The 19,814-nt window shown below is 42.3% G+C and overlaps 2 protein-coding genes across 2 annotated transcripts in view; both read right to left on the reverse strand.

The window, feature by feature from the left end:
* Window positions 1-17,318, reverse strand: part of LOC149313455 (serotriflin-like) — a 44,798-nt gene extending 27,480 nt beyond the window's left edge. Inside the window, exon 1 of the mRNA XM_089522494.1 lies at window positions 17,276-17,318. Within this exon, the coding sequence (XP_089378620.1) occupies window positions 17,276-17,318 (43 nt within the window). The remainder of the gene's footprint in view (window positions 1-17,275) is intronic.
* Window positions 17,319-18,531: 1,213 nt separating this feature from the next.
* The window catches only part of LOC149313456 (cysteine-rich venom protein kaouthin-2-like), a 43,638-nt gene continuing 42,355 nt past the window's right edge, over window positions 18,532-19,814 (reverse strand). The window contains exon 9 of the mRNA XM_089522501.1: window positions 18,532-18,702. Within this exon, the coding sequence (XP_089378627.1) occupies window positions 18,569-18,702 (134 nt within the window). The 3' untranslated portion in view covers window positions 18,532-18,568. The remainder of the gene's footprint in view (window positions 18,703-19,814) is intronic.

Here is a 19,814-nt window from a genome sequence, read left to right on the forward strand (position 1 = left end):
TGTCATGTGCTGAAGATGCCCAGAAGTGGGCTTTTTTGGGCCATCTGTTTCAGCCCATTATCTCACCATAATTTCAATTTATTTTCTCTAATTCTATAAAGTACTGGTCAAGAGAAGTGTCAAACTAATTTGTTCATAACGCTCTACAAATCTGGAAACACTGGGCTGCTGAGGTAAAATGGCTTAAGACTAGTTTGCTAATTCCTTGTTTATCTCTACAGGCAGCCTAGTTCTGCACAGAGAGGAGCAGAAATAAGTTCACTTGGCAGTGAATGAGCTTTGTTGTTGGTGGTGTTGAGTGCCTTGAAATCCTTTCCTGACATATGGCAACCCTGAGGCGAATCCATCATGGGGTTTTCTTGGCAAGATTAGTTGAGGAGGTTTGCCATGGATTTCCCCTGAGGCTGATAGAGTGTGATTTGCCCAGGGTCACCTAGTGGGTTTCCATGGCCAAGCAGAGATTTGAACCCTAGTGTCAAATGCTCAATGCTTTTGAGAAGGCATTAAATGTGTCGTTGTTGTTGTTTGTCTGGCTTCAAGTTCTTTCTGAATTATGGTGACCTTAAGGTGGCGTGAACTTATCACAGGGTTTTCTTGGCAAGATTTGTTCCGAGGGGATTTGCAATGGCCTTCCCCTGAGGCTGAGAGAGTGTGGTCTCTGGTGAATTCAGCTGTCTGGCTGCCCGCAAGGCATAGTTTCCTGGGAGTGGAAGCATCTGGAGTCCTTGGGGTCTGAGGAAACACAAAGCCCCACAAATGGGTGGGTTGGCAGTTGGGAAAGAAAAAGATAAGGGACAAAAAGCAAAGGAAAGCAACAGAAGATGCCCCCAAAAGGAAGGGATGGTGGTTCAAAAGGGAAGGGGGAGAGAAGCAGGATGGCCAGGCATCCTTTTCCAGGACACGTCCTACACTCCAGTCTCTTGTCCAGAAAGAATTCCAAACTGCCCTCCATTACGAGCAGGACTAAGGTGTATCACACGGAGGGTTTTGCAGCTTTTTGCAGCTCTGATCTGATGTGAATGCAGGTCCAAAGATGTCAATTCACATGATAACGTGATGTATTATCTCATGCGATTGCTTTCTATGGGGGTCGTTCTGTGGCACTTCCGCAGTGATTACAAAGTGACTCCTCATTTTGGTGAATTTGGTAACAAGCGAATTCACAGAAATTGCTTCTAAGCTCACTTCAGTTTCACTCTGAATTGGTCTGGTGTGGAATACAACTTTGCTTCTGTCCTGGTACACCCCCCCCAAAACCTCCAAGGTCCCACATTTCCCATGATGCTGCACTGCAATTTTGCCCCAATTGCTTCCATTGCTTGGAAGGGTAGATGATAGGGATGGAGGGAATGAAACAAAAGGCTGGGCAGAGAGATGGGAGGAACGGAGGGGGCCATCATAGGCTGGAGGGAGCAACAAACTCCAATTCCCAGAATTCCATAGCTTTGAGCCAAGGACCCCACAACAAACTCCAAATCACAGAATTCCATAGCTCTGAGCCAGGACAGTGAATGTGAAGTCAAACCAGATTATTAACCCAGTGTGCATGCAACCTAAGAGAAGGCAACTGTTACAAAGGGAAGGAGAGTGGATTGGATTCAGGGAGGTGCTACTTTAGGGAGCATGGAGAATAATTATAATAATTATAATAAAAAACAAAACATGTTTTTAAAATAATAATAATAATAATAATAATAATAATAATAATAATAAATTATTATTAGTTGGCTGAGGTACCAGAGCTCTTTGGCAGAGAAGGCTCAATGTCTCAGGACACTACAGATCCCAGAATTCCATAGCACTGAGCCAGGACAGTTAAAGAGGAGTTAAACCGGATTATCTCCCCAGTGCGGATGCAACCTAAGAGAAGGCAACTGTTTCAAAGGGAAGGAGCGCGTGGAGAATAACTATAATAATTATAATAAAAATTGTTTTAATAATAATAATAATAATGGGTGGGACAACGACTATAGTGCGATTGGCGGTAATCTGGTCTCTTATCTGATAGAATTCACCGTAAGAAATTCCTTTTTTCTTACAAAGAGGCAATTAAAGTAGCGAAGAGATCCTCCTCATCTGCTCGTATTGGGTCTGCAAAGTCTTGTCCGGCAGAGCTGTTTAGGGTGGTGAGGGAACTGATGGTGATACCATCTACCCAGAACCCTCTACTTAACCCAACAACGGCCTGCTGCGACGCTTTCAACAACTACTTTGCAGACAAAATCTCTCAAATAAGAGCCCATTTGGACATCAATGTTGAAGCAAAATTGACTAATGAGGTGTCCAGTAAACCCTTTATGAGATTAAACTGGATCAGTTTGAGCTAGTGAGTACTGATGACGTGAACAAGATCCTTGGAAAGGTAAAAAAGACAACATGCCCTATTGATCCCTACCCATCATGGCTGGCCGTCCAGAGGGGGTGAGGCATTGATGGCACTTCTTAGACGTATCATCAATGCTTCCCTTGGGGAGGGCCATATACAGTGCGTCCTCACCTTACGCGGGGGATCCGTTCCAGATCCCTCCGCGTAAGGCGAATTCCACCTATGCTCGAGCCCCATTGGAAACAATGGGGCTCGTGCGCGGCGGCGCGGCGACACAGGCGCGCGCGGGGCACAACAGGTGCACGCGCCCATTCAATTGAATGGGACGCGCCGCCCCTTCCGCCCCGCGCGCGCGCCGCGGCTTAAACACATACACTCAAGTCCGCGTATGGCGTGTCCGCGTATGGTGCGGGCACACTGTACCATCCTTCTTGAAAGAAGCGATTGTTAGACCGCTCTTGAAAAAACCTTCCCTGGACCCCCTGGACATAAAAAATTATAGGCCTGTTTCCCATCTGCCATTTTTGAGCAAGGTGATCGAGAGGGCAGTTGCTCTTCAGCTCCAAGTGGTCTTGGATGAAGCCGATTTTCTTGATCCATTTCAAACAGGCTTCAGGACTGGGTATGGGGTGGAGACTGCCATGGTTGCTTTAACTGATGACCTTCGTCTAGCCATCAACAGAGGGAGCATGACCCTGTTGGTGTTGCTAGACCTCTCAGTGGCATTTGACACAGTAGACCACAACATCCTTCTGGAACGCCTGAGAGAGTTAGGAATTGGAGGCACTGCGTTGCAGTGGTTCCATTCCTTCCTCTCGGGCAGGTTCCAGAAGGTGATGCTCGGGGACAGTAGCTCTTAAAAAAAACTTCATTGTGGTGTCCCTCAAGGCACCATCCTGTCCCCGATGCTATTTAACATCTATATGAAGCCGCTGGGAGAAATCATCCGAGGATATGGGGCTGGGTGTTATCAGTATGCTGATGACACCCAAATATATTTCTCCACGTCCCGGTCATCAGTGACAATGACAGAAGGCATCTCTCCCCTCAACCAGTGTCTTCAGGCAGTAATGGATTGGATGAGGGGAAACAAGCTCAAGTTGAATTGAAGTGGAAGAATTTTCTGCTATAATAGAAAGCTATAGAAAGATGGAGTCACCATGGTCAATAAGAAAATAGTTTTTAGAATGAGGCCTAGCTAACTAGAGCAAAGGACTAGAGAGATCATCTTGACCTGGTAGGAAGCTGGCACCAGCTAACAGACATAACACACAACTTAGATAACAGAGGCATCTGTTCAAGGCTAAAGGAAGACTATTGGATAGATAAAGGGAGGGGTAAGGAGTAAGGAATGCAAGCCATAATGTATGTGTGTATCTCTGTCCTAATTGTAAGAATTCTATATGTTTTGATTTTAAATTAGCCCATAAGGTGTATTGAAGAAGCTTCTTTGTCTAAAATAGTATAAAAAGAGCCATTTTGTTTTATTTCTTTGCCTCAGTCTCTGGAGTGTTAATCCACTGGGGACATTATTCTTTTACTGGTGTTAAGGAATAAACTTTGAAATTCTCAACATTCTGGGTCCCCTGCTTATCCTGTTTCGTCAAGACCTGTGGCTTTGTGAGAGAAAGTCCCAGGTTCCTAAGAGTTCCTGTGTTTTTATTATAAAATTGAGATATTTCCGTTTCAGAATCCAGACAAATCAGAGGTACTTACAGTAGGGGCCCCCAAACCAGGTATTGGGCTGCAACCTCCAGTCCTAGAGGGGCTCACGCTCTCCTAAAAGGACTGTGTTCGCAGTCTGGGGGTGCTTCTTGACCAGTCGCTTCAGATGAGGAATCAGGTGAATGCGACGGTCAAGAGCGCCTGTTATCAGCTTCGGTTGGTACGCCAGCTGCGCCCTTTCCTGGAATGGGGTGACCTTGAAACTGTAGTACATGCGCTGGTAACCTCAAGACTTGAATTTTGCAATGCACTCTACATGGAGCTAGCCTTGTGCCTAGTCCAGAAACTCCAGTTGGTACAAAATATGGCAGCCAGGTTGGTCACAGGAACAGCAAGGAGTGACCATATAACACCAATATTGAAGTCACTCCACTGGCTGCCTATTAATTTCCGGGCACAGTACAAGGTGTTGGTTATTACCTTTAAAGCCCTAAATGGCTTGGGCCCAACCTTTCTAAGGGATCCCCTGCTTCCATACAATCCGCCCCGTACACTCAGGTCCTCTGGGAGGAATTTACTACAGCCTTTAAAGACCAGGTTGACAGCGACCTCCCAGAGGACATTTTCTGCAGCCTCTCCCAATTTATGGAATGGCCTGCTGGACGAGAGCCGTCAAATTACCAATCTAGAGAGCTTTAAAAAACCATGGATCTCTTCCGGCAGGCCTTCCCGGAATAAAATACTCGGCCACGAATAAGACTTCCCATCTATTGAACTCTGCCCATGATGATTATTATTTGGATTAGTTGGATTTTAATATGTAGTTTTTAATTTTATACAGTTTAATCTTGTTTTAAGGGGGGGCACTATGTATATACTGTATGGATGCATTTTAACTTGTTGTATGCCACACTGATTGCCTGGCAAAAAGCGGGATAGAAATAATTTTTTTAATAATAATGATAATTTATTAGTTTGCTGAGGCACCAAAGCTCTTTGGCAGAGAAGGCTCAATGTCTCAGGGCACTATTCCATAGAATTCCATAGCACTGAGCCAGGATAGTTAAAGTGGAATTAAACCGGAGTATTTCCCCAGTGCAGATGCAACCTGAGAGAAGGCAACTGTTACAAAGGGAAGGAGAGTGGATTGGATTCAGGGAGGTGGTATTTTAGGGAGCATGGAGAATAAGAGAAACCTCATCATTTCTGTAAACCTCCAAAATGGGCCTCCTTCAGATGATTTACTTTGAAGTCAACCTGCAGCTTAATAATAATAATAATAATAATAATAATAATAATAATAATAATAATAATAATAAATGGGTGGGGACTCTGACATGGAGGATAGATGTAGATGTGGCTGAAATGGAAGAGGAGAATGACAGGAGGATGTAGATGTAGCTGAAATAGATGAGGAGAATGACAGGAGGATAGATGTAGATGTGGCTGAAATAGATGAGGAGAATGACAGGAGGATATATGTAGATGTAGCTGAAATAGATGAGGAGAATGACAGGAGAACAGATGTAGATGTAGATGAAATAGATGAGGTGGATGTCAAGAGGATGTAGATGTACCTGAAGTAAATGAGAAGAATGACAGGAGAATAGATGTAGATGTGGCTGAAATGGATAGGGGCTCTGACACAGAGGACCCATTTGAATTTGGCTGCCAGGGATGGGAAAATAGAAGGGAGGAAGAAACGGGAAGCTATCATTCACGTGAGGCTAGCATTCACATGAAAGTGGAACCAGGAAGTGGTCCCTTCTTCACCCCGGAAGTGCAACAGTTCATGATGAGTTCAGACCCCCCCCCCCCCCCCACTGAGCAGGCACAAGGGTCCCAATTCGAATCGTTGAATCCGCATGGTATGTACCGGTGTGGTAATATAGTTTGCACTCACTCCGCTTTGCGTGAATCCACATCACGTGAATTGCCTTGGATCCAATTCCCTCTCGATTCGAAAGGGCAACGGAAGGGCAACCAGGTGTGATAAAACATGTGTGTTATAACGTGAATTTGCATAGCTGAACCAGGAGTCACCCTGGATCTCAGCTGCAAAAACCTCTGTGTGATAAACACCTAAGAAACAGGGATTTATATTTATAGGAGTGTTTTTAGCTGTTGTTTGGTCATGTTCTCCATTCTCCCTAAAGGCCCTCCATTTGTGGTGTCCTCTTTTGTGGTGAGGAAGACCTCTGGTCACCCTGGAGGAGAAGAGAGAAGAAAGAGACACTCCCCAAATATGGGGAAGGTAGTTGAAAAAGAGAGGGAAGGGGTGAGAAAAGAAGGAGAGGTGGGGAAGGGGGAGGAGAAGGCACCCGCTCAGGAAGGGGCGGTAGTTCAAAAAGGAGGGAAGGAAGGAAGGACAGAGAAGGAAGGAGAGAATGATGAAAGGATGAGCTGAGGAGGGGGGGGGAGAGAGAGCGCATTTCCCTTGCACTGTGTGTGGCTGCGCGCACACTCTCTGTAGAAGGGGAGAGGAATGGTTAGAAGGGGAAGAGGCAGAGGTGCATGTGAGGGAGGGAGGAAGAAAGAGCATGAGAGAGAGAGAGTGCGAAGGAGACGAGGGCAGCCTTGTCATCCATTTTGTCATCCGCAGCTGTCCATTTTGTGGCTGAGGGAAGCTATGGTATAGCTGGTCACAGACAGAGCAGCCGACAGGCTGCCTGATGGCTGGGGAGAAGGGGGTGGGGAGGAAGGAAGGAAGGAGGAGAAGAAGGGGGAGGGCGGGATTCTGGGTGTGAAGAGCCCAGGGCAGAGAAAAAGAAGGAGAAGGGCCGGACCGTGGTTTCAGTTCCTAAGACCACTGGAAATATGTGTTTTCCAATGGTCTTAGGCGACCCCTGTCAAAGGGTTGTTCGACTCCCAAAGGGGTCCCGAATTCCTGATGTTTTGCCTGCATCTGTGGCTGGCATCATCAGTCCATGGGTCAGTTAGGTGCACTGAGGTTATGGTTTTGAATAGTGGGGAATTTTTAGATTTCCTTTTAACTAAATGGTGTGATTTATCCAAATTATAATCAAGAACATTGAGAACATTGTTAGTATTATTATTGTCTCCTATTGCCATGTCTTCTAAAGTTCAGATGAATGTTTGCATGAAATGTGTTTGATTAGTACTTGGTGAGTAGAACATGCCTAGCGTGATATTCCTGCCCACTAGAGTACCTTGTAAGATCAGATATCTTCCAGGTGGGTCCATTTTTATCTGTTCAGCCTGGAAAGGGCAGGATTTATCAAATAAGATAAGTCCCCTCCCAGCTTGGAAGATGACAACCACAGATGCAGGTGAAACATCAGGAATAAATTATTCCAGAACACCATAGCCTGAAAAACCCACAAAAAACTTTAGTTCTGGAATGATGTTTTAAAACAGATCTCTCACATTATTAACCAATCTGTTGGTTTTTGCCTGGGTCTTTTATTGTTAAACATTTACAGCAAAGATAATATCCATTTGAAATATAGACATTTGATATCGTTTCTAATATGATCAGCTAGAATGGAAATTGGAAATCTCAAAATGGAATTCTCATACAATATTGAATTTAACACTCCAATTCAACATTTAATTACAGAAAAACACCACATTCCAACAGAATTGGACATTTTTATTGATTTTATAAACACTAATACCCATCACCTGAAACCTCCAGCTTCTCATGCTGACTTTTAGAAGGATGTGTTCAGTCATGACTATCTCATCTCCCTAGGTCCACATCCAGAAACATCTACCTGTTCATAAGCTTTTAACATGATTGTACACTCCTGTAACTGCAGCAATCCAAATTTAATAGTTGATTATCTTTTCTCCTCGAGGTATACTCTGCACCCAAAAGCTTTGTATGTTTGTTGTTGGATTTTTATTTTCAATAAATCATTTTTAAAAAAGAGATCCAATGTACAGCATGTTGCAGTAATGCAAATGGGATGTAACTGGGAAGTATTAAATGGGATGTGTCACCACTGCTAAATCCAATGTATCAAGTAACAAGTGCAGCTGGTAAAAACACTCATGACCACCACTCTGTAAGTGTGTTGACTCAGCTTTCCATCCTTTCATAGGTGAATAAAATGAGTACCCACCATGCTGAGGGCTGTGGGCTAACACATTGTAAACTACTTAGCACTATAAAGCACTATAGAAATGTAAGTGCTATTACTATTGCTATTGTTAAAAGCACTCCTGACCACCACTGAAACCTGAGCTTCTAGGCTCAGTGCTGAATCAAGGAGTACGCACAAACTGCAAACCTGCATATTCAGGGGCATGTCACTTCATCTAGCACTAAATTACTATTCCCTAATCTGCTTTCAATTCACCATGAACATATCTATTTGTCTGGATTTAGTTTCAAATTGTCTGCCCTCATAGAATCATAGAGTTGGAAGAGACATAGAATATTGAATTGTAGAGCTGGAAGAGACCACAAGGGCCATCCAGTCCAACCCCTGTCATGCAGGAAATCTCAATCAAAGCATACCCGACAGATGGCCATTGAGCCTCTGTTTAAAGACTTCCAAGGGAGGAGACTCTACCACACTTTGAGGCAGTGTGTTCCACTGTCAAACAGCTTTCACTGTCAGGAAGTTCCTCCTAATGTTATGGTGGGATCTCTTTTCCTGGAGTTTGCATCCATTGTTCCAAGTCCTGTTCTCTGGAGCAGCAGAAAACAAGCTTGCTCCCTCCTCAATAAAACATCCCTTCAAATATTTAAACAGGGCGATCATATCTCCTCTTAACCTTCTCTTTCCCAGGCTAGCCATGCCCAGCTCCCTTAGTCTTTCCTCATAAGGCATGGTTTCCAAACCCTTCACCATTTTAGTCGCCCTCCTTTGGACATGCTCCAGTTTCTCAACATCCTTTTTGAATTGTGGTGCCCAGAACTCGACACAGTATTTCAGGTGGGGCCTGATCAAAGCAGAATAGAGTGGCACTATTACTTCCCTTGATCTAGTCACTATACTTCTATAGATGCAGCCTAAAATTGCATTGGCTTTTTAGCTGCCATATTGCACTGTTGACTCATGTTCAACTTGTGGTCTACTTGGACTCCTAGATCCCTTCCACACATAGTCTTGTTAATCTAGGTATCCCTCATCCTATATCTGTGCATTTCATTTTTCTGCCTAAGTGCAGTACCTTACATTTCTCCGTGTTGAATTTCATTTTGTTAGCTTTGGCCTAGCTTCCTAGTCTATTCAGGTCATTTTAAATTTTGATCCTGTCTTATCAGGTATTAGCTAGTCCTCCTAATCTGGTGTTAGGCTACATCAATCGAAGTATTGTGTCTAGATCGAGGGAAGTAATAGTGCCACTCTAGTCTGCTGTGGTCAGGACTGTCCTGAAATACTATGTCCTGTTCTAGGCACCACAGTTCAAAAAGGATGGTGACAAGCTGGAATGTGTCCAGAGGGCAACCAAAATGGTGAAGGGTCTGAAAACTATGCCTTATGAGAAGATACTTAGGGATGTGGGTATGTTTAGCCTGGAAAAGAGACAATTAAGTGATGATATGATAGCCCTGATGAAGTATTTGAAGAGGTGTCATATTGAGAATGGACCAAGCTTGTTTTCTGCAGCTCTAGAGAAAAGGTCATGGAACAATGGATGCAGGCTTCAGAAAAAGAGATCCTACCAAAACATTAGGAGGAACTTCTTAACAATAAGAGCTGTTTGACAATAGAACACACTTCCTCAGAGAGTGGTGGAGTCTCCTTCTTTGGGGGATCTCGAAGCAGAAGTTGGATGGCCATCTGTCAGGTATGGTTTGATTGAGAGTTTCTGCATGACAGGGGGTTGCACTGGATGGCTCTTGTGGTATCCTCCAACTCTATGATTCTAATGTTTGGGTGTTTAGGTGGAATCCATTGCTCCATGTTCTAGTCTCTGGAACAACAAAAAACTATCTTCTTCAATACAACTTTCTTTCAAACATTTAAACATGGCTGTCACGTCACCTCTTAACCTTCCCTTCACCAGGATGAACATACCCAGCTCCCCAAGCTGCTCCTCATAGGGCACGCTTCCACACCTTTCACCATTTTGCTCGCTGTCCTTTGGATTGAAATAGGTTCCTTGGATTGAGGTGGAAAGTAGTAATAGAGTTGGGTGTATATGTTAAATAGTATGGGTGTAAAAAACAGAATGCTGGAGACTGCCACAGACTAACCGTCAAGGGATTGATCAGGAATTTCCCCAGCACCAGATTCTGACTTCACACTTCTGGAAGTAATAGAGCCACAGCAAAACAGTCCCTCTAAGTGAAAGGTGGTCTAGCAAAATTGGTTACTGAGATATCCAGAAGAACCAACTCCTCTTGTTCAATTCCTGGCATACATTATGCAAAAACTGGCTCTGTTCCATAACCAGGCCTGAAAACAGATTGAAATGGAATGAGGGGCTCTGCAGACTGCCCCTAAGGGCAGTCGCCCCTTTACTGGCTGGATTGGGGCCATGGAAACCTCATGCTGTGGCCCCAATGTGACCTTAGTGTTTCTGTAAGTCTGTAGTATTACGTTAGTTGTGCATTTTTATTTATTTAAATTGGTTGTTAGATTAGTTTAAGTTTGAACATGATGTATTGTCTTTCTTTTGTAATGTTAGCTCCTTTCTATGTAGTTCCATGCTTTTATTCTTTTCAAATTATAGTAAAAAAAAATTCAAATTAAAAGAAAACAAATTCCACTTAAAAAGGAGAGAGAGAGAAAACATGTGGAATCTTGCGTGTATCAAAATACCAGAACAACAGGTTGTCTTTTCCCATAACTGCTATGTTTTTGTCTTTAGGGAAAGCAAATCCACGTCAGTTTTCAAAGCAACTATCAGAGATTTATTTACTTGATGTGGAAAAGAGCTCTGGGAAGTAAAAGGATTTTTCACATTACCTTTCACAGTGTGGCTGATTGTAGGTCGTTGAAGGGCTGCTGAACTTAGATCTAAATTGCATTGGGGAGATGTTTTTATATATCAGGAACAGTTCCTGCTTTGTAAATGAGCATACCTAAATATATTTTCTTCAGATGCATGCTGGATCTGTGGAGATTCAGAAGCAAGATATCTTTTGCTCTCTTTGATAATATGTAGGTGTAATCTGGCCAATTCAACTATGAGGATGATAATTCTTCATTTTATTTATCTCAGTTTTTCCCTCAGGAGTAGGATAAAAAATTGCTAAAACATCCAAAACACTAATATTAAAATGAAATTCCTGATGCAGGAAAAAAATAAAATTCTGAAGCAGGAAAAAAGTGGGGAAGCAGGAGAGGGATCTCTAAGGGTGGAAACAGACCACCCCAAAAGGCTGGCTCTATACCACCCCTTTGAGTGCCGGTTTGGGGCCATGGCAACCACATGCTGTGGCCCCGATCAGGTGTTTTTCTTCCCCCAAAAGGAGCGGCAAAATGTAGCTCCTGGGGACAGAAAAAAAGTGCCTTTTCCACCACAGTGGCAGCTCTTCCGTGTTTCTGTGGTGTGGCACAAGTAATTAATTTACTATTAATTACCTATTTGCCTAATTTACCTATCAATTTACTGTGTGTTTTTCTGTGGCTGCCATTCTCTCTCTCATAGAACCATAGAATCATAGAGTTGGAAGAGACCCCAAGGGCCATCCAGTCCAACACCTTGCCATGCAGGAAATCACAATCAAAGCATCCCCGACAGATGGCCATCTAGCCTCTGTTTAAAGACTCCAACATTCTCCGAGGAAGTGTGTTCCACTGTCAAACAGCCCTTACTGTCAGGAAGTTCCTCCTAATGTTACGGTTGAATCTCTTTTCCTGTAGCTTGCATCCATTGTTCCGGGTCCTTTTCTCTGGAGTGTTTTCTTTCCACCTTCTCCTTGAGTTTCCTGTGCAGCCACATTGGCTTTTCCATGTGTTTCCCATTTTTCTTCTTCCATGGGATTGCTTGCAATTATGCTTTTTGTAACTATTCCTTCAAGATCTCCCACCATTGCTGGGTGTATTTCCTTTAGCATATCTAGCCATGGGATTCTACCCAGTGATTCCCTGAACTTGTTACAATCAGCTTTCCTATAATCCCAGGTCCATGTTTTACTATATTCTTTACTACCCTGTCCCACAATTGCAAATTCAAGCATTACAGGGTCACTTCTGACTATTTTATTTTCAGTACTGACTATTTTCATTCCAGTAATCAATTCTTCTAGTGGGAGATTAAGGTTTAGCCCCAGCTCTTAACTGCAAGGTTTCACAGAATGACTGGAATTTCTCCCCATGAATTGCTTTTGGATGTCTAAGCTTTGTCCTGGAAACCAGTAAACTCATGTTTCCATTGTTTCCCATGGGGGAAGGAAGAACCTTCAGTCACCAAAATAATGCATGGAAGGCAGAAATCCATCTCTTACAAAGGAGACTATCATCCTAAGTGGTGAGTGTTTGCTTCTACCAGTATATTTAGTGACCCAATATTTTCTTTTTCTCTACCATCCAAAGTAGACTTCAACAAATCATGGGAGTAAAAAATTTTGGGATGACAGAAATAGAAGGAGAAAAGTTGTCTCCCATGTTTTCCAGGGGTACAAGTAGTTGTATCCATGTCTTCCTTGGTTTGTAAATAAAGAGGCAGCAAAAGACTGTTTGAGCTCAACACATCTGTGGAATTGCAGCCTGCCCCTCCTCCCACATGTGGCTGATTTGTATTGGAATCTTAAGAATTTAAGGGGGAAGTTTGAAGGTTGGCAGGAAATACGTTTCAGAAATGGTGGTGACTAAGGGACAGAGTGAGGAAGAAAAGTTTTGATCCAAACTAGAAAATAATTGGCTGTCTTGAAGAGCTCTCTTCTGATTTGTGCTGCTAAAATTATTTTCCAAGCCCAAATGATGGAGCTATCCAGAGAGACATGGCCATTCAATAGGTGTCTGTAATGACATTTCCATACAGTGATGGATTGTTGTTCTGATTCTTTCAGTGATGTAATGAGACACCCTGAACTTGCAACAGCTTTTCTTGTCCCCCACATCACTCTCTTTTTCTTGTCCCACAGTTCCATATACTCCCATTCATCCCCAGGCCTGTTTTACTACTTCTTGCTTCAGGCACTTCCTTGACCCACCCTACCTTCATTCTCAGAGTACTCACTCGTCTCTGCAGCAGGACAGATTCCTCTTCTCCTTACACCCTTTCTCCACCCTCTCTCTACTCTTCTTTTCCTTTTATCATTCCTTCCCCTATTCCTTTTATTACTCCTTCTTCAAAATGTTCCTCAACATTTTGGAATTTGAAACTGATAGAAACACGTTCTGTAAATGGCAGTGCCAATACATTTTGTGTGTGTGTGTGTTTTTTAAAATCCTATAACCAGGGGACTACAAGTTTAGTTAGTCTTTATTAATGAAGCCAAAATTCTGACCTGTTATCTAGCATTCTATAAATATTACCAATGCTGAAGACATGAGAACAAGCAAAGTATAAGATCTGAGATCTTGGGTTTTTTCCATGGATTATCTTATTTTAAAGGTTAGAGAAGTTTGGATTGCAATACATAGAAATCCCTAGCCAGAATTTACCCCAGAAACAGCATCTCCTGCTTCTTGTGGAGTTTTACTGCCTGAGAGTAGCAGATAGGTACTCAGCATCCTCAACTCAGTATTGGAAGAAATGATCAGGATTCAAAAGCATGGAGGACAATAAAAACCCTTATGTCTAAATAAAGAAGGAAGTCCATTTCTTAACGTTTTATGGCTAACATTTTAACCATTAACGAGAACGAGTGAAAGATCTTAGAATGAACAAAACATTCTTTTTGTTCTGCTTAATGTACTACTAACGTTACATCATGGTACATTTACTGTGTACCCAGTTTATCTGTCTTCTCTGCATAACAAATCCAGATGTCCTAAATATGAAGAGTTGATAGTGTCATAAAATAAATTATACAATGTTACAATTTATTAGAAAGTATTCTATTGATTTTTGATGTGTGAAATATTTCCAAAGAGTCCACCAACAATGGGAACTAAATGCTCAATCTGGTATTCATTGCCTAACTAAATAAATATTAAAAATACATTCCCCAGTAATGCTTCAAGAATTAAGCTGCGTCATTCTTCCAGGCACACCATTACGCAGATGTTGAAATGTTGTCAGGCTGATTGTTGTAGTATGCTAAGACTAATGTAGAAACAGTGGTAAAGGGTGTTATTGTTTTCATTTAAGGAAAGTACTGGCAAGAGCCTCTCTGCCATTTCCACTCAAAATGATATTTTTGATGTTCTCAAAAAAAGAAAGGAAAAAAAAGCTTCCTGTTGAATCCTGAAGCACTATAAAAAAGGAAAGCAAAGAAGGATAATATACACACATACATACATATATTTTATTCGGTCAATGACCAGCAAGATTTAAAGTACAAAGTAAAGTATACCTGGCCTTTACCCTGCAGCGACAGCGAAGACAAGGAGGTGGCGGTGCGGTGAACCAGCACGTAAGCAGGGAGAGAAAGAGGGAGGGAGGGAGGGAAGGTAGGTAGGAGGGAGGAAGGGAAGGTAGGAAGGAGAGGGGGAAAGAAGAGGGGAGGAGAGGGACTTTTGTCCCCAATAGCAGCACGCGTGCATGCGTGCCACCATTGAGGACAACGTCTGGGTTTGCCATGTGTATATGCTCAAATCCGCACATGGCAAATCTGCGTATAAGGAGGGCCGACTGTATATCTTTGAATTCTTCCAATATATCTATCTATATATAAGTTAAAATACTGTACTTACACTGACCCATAGATAAGTCGACTCGGAATTATCCAAGACCTTATAAGGGTGGGCTAGGATTCGGGTCATTAGTTATCATGATAGGAGGTCCATCACTCCACAAATTCTCAAGGGTCTTAAGGGACAGTGGGCTCTCTTATATTCCTCCCCTTATGAGGCCAGTTTGTTTCATGCAGCGGCGTTAACGGCTTTCTTTGGGGATTTCGATTTAGTGAACTGGTCGTTGCATCAAAAAATGAACCCTCAAACAGGGCCCTTGTACTTACTGATTTGGTCCTAACTAGCCTGACTGCTATACTGCAGATTAGAAGATCTAAGACTGATTAAATAAGGTAGAGGGACATCTATTATGTTATATTCTTGTATTATGGCCAATCTTTGCCCAGAACAGGCATTGACAGAATATGTGGCACTTTGCGGCCAAACTCTGGGCCTCTTGTTTCTACATATAGACCACTCACCCCTGACTAACTTTCAGTTTTGGACTGTGGCCGCCAAAGCTTTGGATAATCTTGGACTAAGAGGGGGTTAAATTCGGTACTTATTCTTTCCAAATCAGAGTAGCCTCCATGGCAGCAACCATAGGATTTGATAGCACAGATATCAAACACATTGGTAGATGACAATCTTCAGCTTTCAAGAAGTATGTGTGGATGATTCCTACAACACAGTAAATTGGTTGACTCTTATTTTGACTCTTCTTTTAATTTTCAGAGTTCGTTCTATTAGAATTCACATCCTCATCTGTGGGCACAGTATGATCTATTGGACCGTGAGACAGACTTGTGCTGGTCAGATGGGCTCTCACCTTGGTCTCAGCGAAATCGCCACGATTGAATGGTTGGGCAGACGAGGCTTATGCTGGAGTGGTCTGTTCAAGTTGTTGTTTGAGGAGCATGTTGGCCCTCAACCTGATGTGCTGCTGTTAAACCTTGGTAGCAACGACCTTGATTTGATCAAATGCACAACTCTAATTTGTCAAGCGAGACATGTGTCATATCATATGTCATACGTGGCCTGGCATAAATTTAATCTGGTCTGAAGTTTTGCCCCAAAGGTTGTGGAGAGGTGAAAGTAATCCACGTAAATTGGATGTTGCCAGAAAATAGATTAATAGAGAAATTAGAAATTCCCTGTTAAGGACGTCTGGCTTTGTAATTAACCACCCATCAATTTTATTTAAACACCCAGAGTTGTACCAGTCAGGGTGGTTCACTTTTCAGATGAGGGCAATTTGATCTTTTGAGGGATTTTCAAAATGGGTTAAAAGACATTTTGAATTGCCTGGTGGGGGAAAGGGACTAAGCTGATGCTTGTCCCTTGTCTGTGGCCCATATGGGGTTAAAGAACTGCTTGGTATGCACCATTGGCGCCCCTTTGTGGTGAAAGGTTAGGCTCTTAATCAACTTCTACACATCAAGGGACGTAGAGTTGTGAGAGAACCTGCCTTTGGGGTAGACACGGGGGTTTTACTCAACCGTACAAATTCGAGGGAGTTTGAGGGAGAGTGCCTTATGTTTACCTTCCTAAGAGTGGCTGAGGATGCAATCCGAATCATCAGATTTACTTCAGGGTTCAGTGTTTGTGCCCAAAGGGAAGGCTGAAGAGGAGGTCTAGGATTGACACCTGGTTTCAGCTGGACCGCACCAGGCTTTTCACTTTAATCAATTTGCTCCGAGTTTGAAGTTAAGGTTGAAGTTCAAGTGCATAGCTTTAAATAGATTATAGGTCAAATAAATGGCCCTTTATTCATCCAATTTACATGTCTGGTCTCTTTATTTCATGGTTGGGTATCAATGAAATTTTGTGTGTAATATACACACAAAATTTCAATATACTGATTTGAATTAATATATGCAAACATATAAACATTATTAGGCATTGTTTATAAAACATAGCCATACTGGGTAAACAGTGTTTTCTGGTGATTCTTCTCTCTTTCCCTTTGCTTGCAGGGTACTGGTACCTGGCAAGGGAAAATCAAGGGCAATAAGGTTACCCGAGGAAAAAGCAGTTAAATGCTGTCAAAAACACTTTATTTGCTCCATCGAGCAATGGAGAAAGTCAGGGGTACAGAGGCAAATGATTATACAGATTTGTCAGGTACATGAGATTCCAAGAAATTTGGTACTTGAACAAAGCTCTTGAAGGAAAGCAGATGTGCTTATAAAAAATTTCAGCTGTAGTGGACTGAAGCAGTTTTAGAGTCTATAATAGGTTAAACAATTAAAGTTTTGGGTTCCAGTCTTATACCCATTTACTTGGGGAAATGTCCTATTGATCGAAATGACTTATTTCTGACTATGCATAGGACTTGCCTAAGAGTTGGTCCTATTATATTTGGTTGTAAAAGCAACCATATCTGTATAAAACCACTCAGTAGAAGATTTCCTATGTTGAGGTGGCATTGCATATGCAGGTATATATGAACTTATACCAGGCATTGATACACATACTCATTGCTACCTGGTTCTCCCCTCCTATTATTTGGGAACATGTTGCTGAAGTTCCTTCATGAGCCCTGGCAGGTTGTAAGTGAGGCAGCCAAACTTACCAAGGCCAGCCAATTTGAGGGACCCTGGGATGCCATCGGGCATCGGGCCCCTTCCGCACCATCGTTCCCTTCTCCTTTTGTGATGTGTCTTTTTAGATTGTAAGGCTGAGGGCAGGGAACCATCTAATTAAAATAATAATTGTAAGCTGCTCTGAGAGCCTTTAGGGCTGAAGGGCGGAGTATAAATACTGTAAATAAATAAATAAATGCTATGGGTGGCCTCGGCTGTGGCCCTGGAGCCTGCTACTTGTGGCAGGTGATGAGGCCATCTGGAGGGGCACACGGCATCATGGTGCCATGGGGGAAGAGTCAGAGTGTCGAGCGTATGGAGACTGTGCCCTGACTCTGCTTACTGGGTGGCACTTTTTGCCAGTCTGTAAAGGCCCTTTGTCCTTCTGAGATTCCAGAAGACTTTCTTTGCATTGAAACAAAAACATTCTATAAGTATAGGTTGTCCATAAGATTTAGAAAACTGACATCCTTATAAAATCACATAAAGCAGGCACGCTGCTTCAGAACATGCTACCTCCCCGTACACACTGAAGACACAAGAATAGTCAAGTGGGAAGCAAGTGCTTGATCTTGATTTCTTTTCCCTTATGTGCACGAGTAAGAATGCTTCCAGGATAAACCAATTCAAAATCACAATTCATCACACTCATCCCACCTTCTCATGATGGGGGGAAAACCCTGTGTCATAGCCTGCATATATGAAAGCAAAAAAGAAATAGTATTTTTCTAGCTGTCTGAGTTTTGGCAACTTTTAGCAGAAGAACTTGTGGGACAAATCAACTGCAGGGCAAAATAAGTCTTATTTGTTACCTGAAAGACATCTAGTGTGGTCAGGTCCCACAACCATGTTGAAATTGAGTTGGGATTCTTCAATGTCTAGGGTTACATCTTTGAGCCCTTAAGATTCTATTGTTCCTCTCTCTCTCTCTCTCTCTCTCTCTCAATAAAAAACCTCTTCTTTATTGAAGAGATTGAAACAGAGATAAGAGACTACCTCTCAGTGATGATTTATTGGCGGATCTCTCCACTGCAATCGATTAGAATAGATGACCCTTGGGGATCTCTTCCAACACAATGATTCTATAATGCAAGATTTTTTTTAAAAAAAATGACACAGACGCAAGGACTAATTCATTGCAGTTAGTTTCTTTGAAAAAAAAGACATTTGTTTTGTTTGGGTTGTTTTTTTTTAACTGTATTTTCAAATATCGAACAAGGAAAAGTAGGAGTATTGCTTTCATCCTTTCTAATAAAAACAAATGTCTCAACATTGATTTTATGTTAATCTATATCCATTTCTGTCTTGCATTTACAGGTGGCTTGGCACTGTTGTTCAAATTCCGGTATATCACACGAAAACAAATCTATAATAGCTTCACAGTCTGTCTTCAAGTCCACATATGTGCATGGATTAGCTGGAAGAAATCAAACCAAAACAAAGTTAGTAAAGGGAGTGAAACAAGTGTTTTTAAAACTAATACTCTCTCCTCTCATTTGTATTAGTGCTGTTACATTTTAACAAGTTGAGAATGCTTTCACTTAGGACAATTTCCCTAACAATTACAAGAGGCCATGCTTTAAATGGAAATTCAGGGGCAAAATTGTGATAGCTGATCACATAGGACCAAAACAGATGGGCCAAAAACGTGTCTTCAGACTCATCTGGCGGCATGGTGTTCAGATGATGCACACACCCAGATTGGGTGGAAGCTGTGCCATGGTTGCCTAAGGCAGCCCAAATGTGGCTGCAAAAGGAGAGCAAATGAAGCACTCCTTGTGTTGTGGTGGGTGGCCTCGGGACTGTGCCATCTGGTCCCCATGGCCCCGTACTGCTCATGGCACAGTTGTGGTTAGAGTGGCCAGGTTGCTCCAATTCACTTTTCTGCTTGAGGCCCCAGTCAGCCATATATAGCTATAGTATAGATGATACTTTAAAGTGAAATTCTTTTGCAAGATGTTCTTGAAAGGCTTGCAGTGGGCCCTTGGTATCCACTGGGGTTTGGTTCCACTCTGGTCCACTCTGTGGACACCAAAATCCGTGGATGCTCATGTCTCATTAAATACAATGGCTTAGTAAAATGGTATCAGTTATATAAATTGGCAAAATCAAGGTTTGCATATATCAAAAAACAAACTTTGATTTTGCCATTTTATATAAATGACACCATATATACACACACACACACACACACACACACACACTGTATATTCTCTCTCTCTCTCTCTCTATATATATATATATATATATATATATATATATATTGAAGCCATGGATGGTTGAATCCATGGATAAAGAATCTGTGGATAAGGAGGGCTGACTGTACTTGCCATCACAGATTGTATAAAAGAATATTAATCTTGAGGAATTCATTCATACCATCGTATATATGTGTTTTCAAGTTGTTTAGCAACCTATGACAACCCTATGAATTTCATAGGGTTTTCTTAGGCAAGGAGCAATCAGAGGTGGTTTTACCAGATCCTTCCTCTGAAAAGTAGTCTACAGCACCTAGTACTCATTGGCAGT

Source organism: Sceloporus occidentalis, unplaced genomic scaffold (genome assembly GCF_023333645.1).
Source record: "Sceloporus occidentalis isolate IW3139 unplaced genomic scaffold, rSceOcc1.0.p SCAF_4, whole genome shotgun sequence".
In the NCBI taxonomy this organism is placed as follows: Eukaryota; Metazoa; Chordata; class Lepidosauria; order Squamata; family Phrynosomatidae; genus Sceloporus; species Sceloporus occidentalis.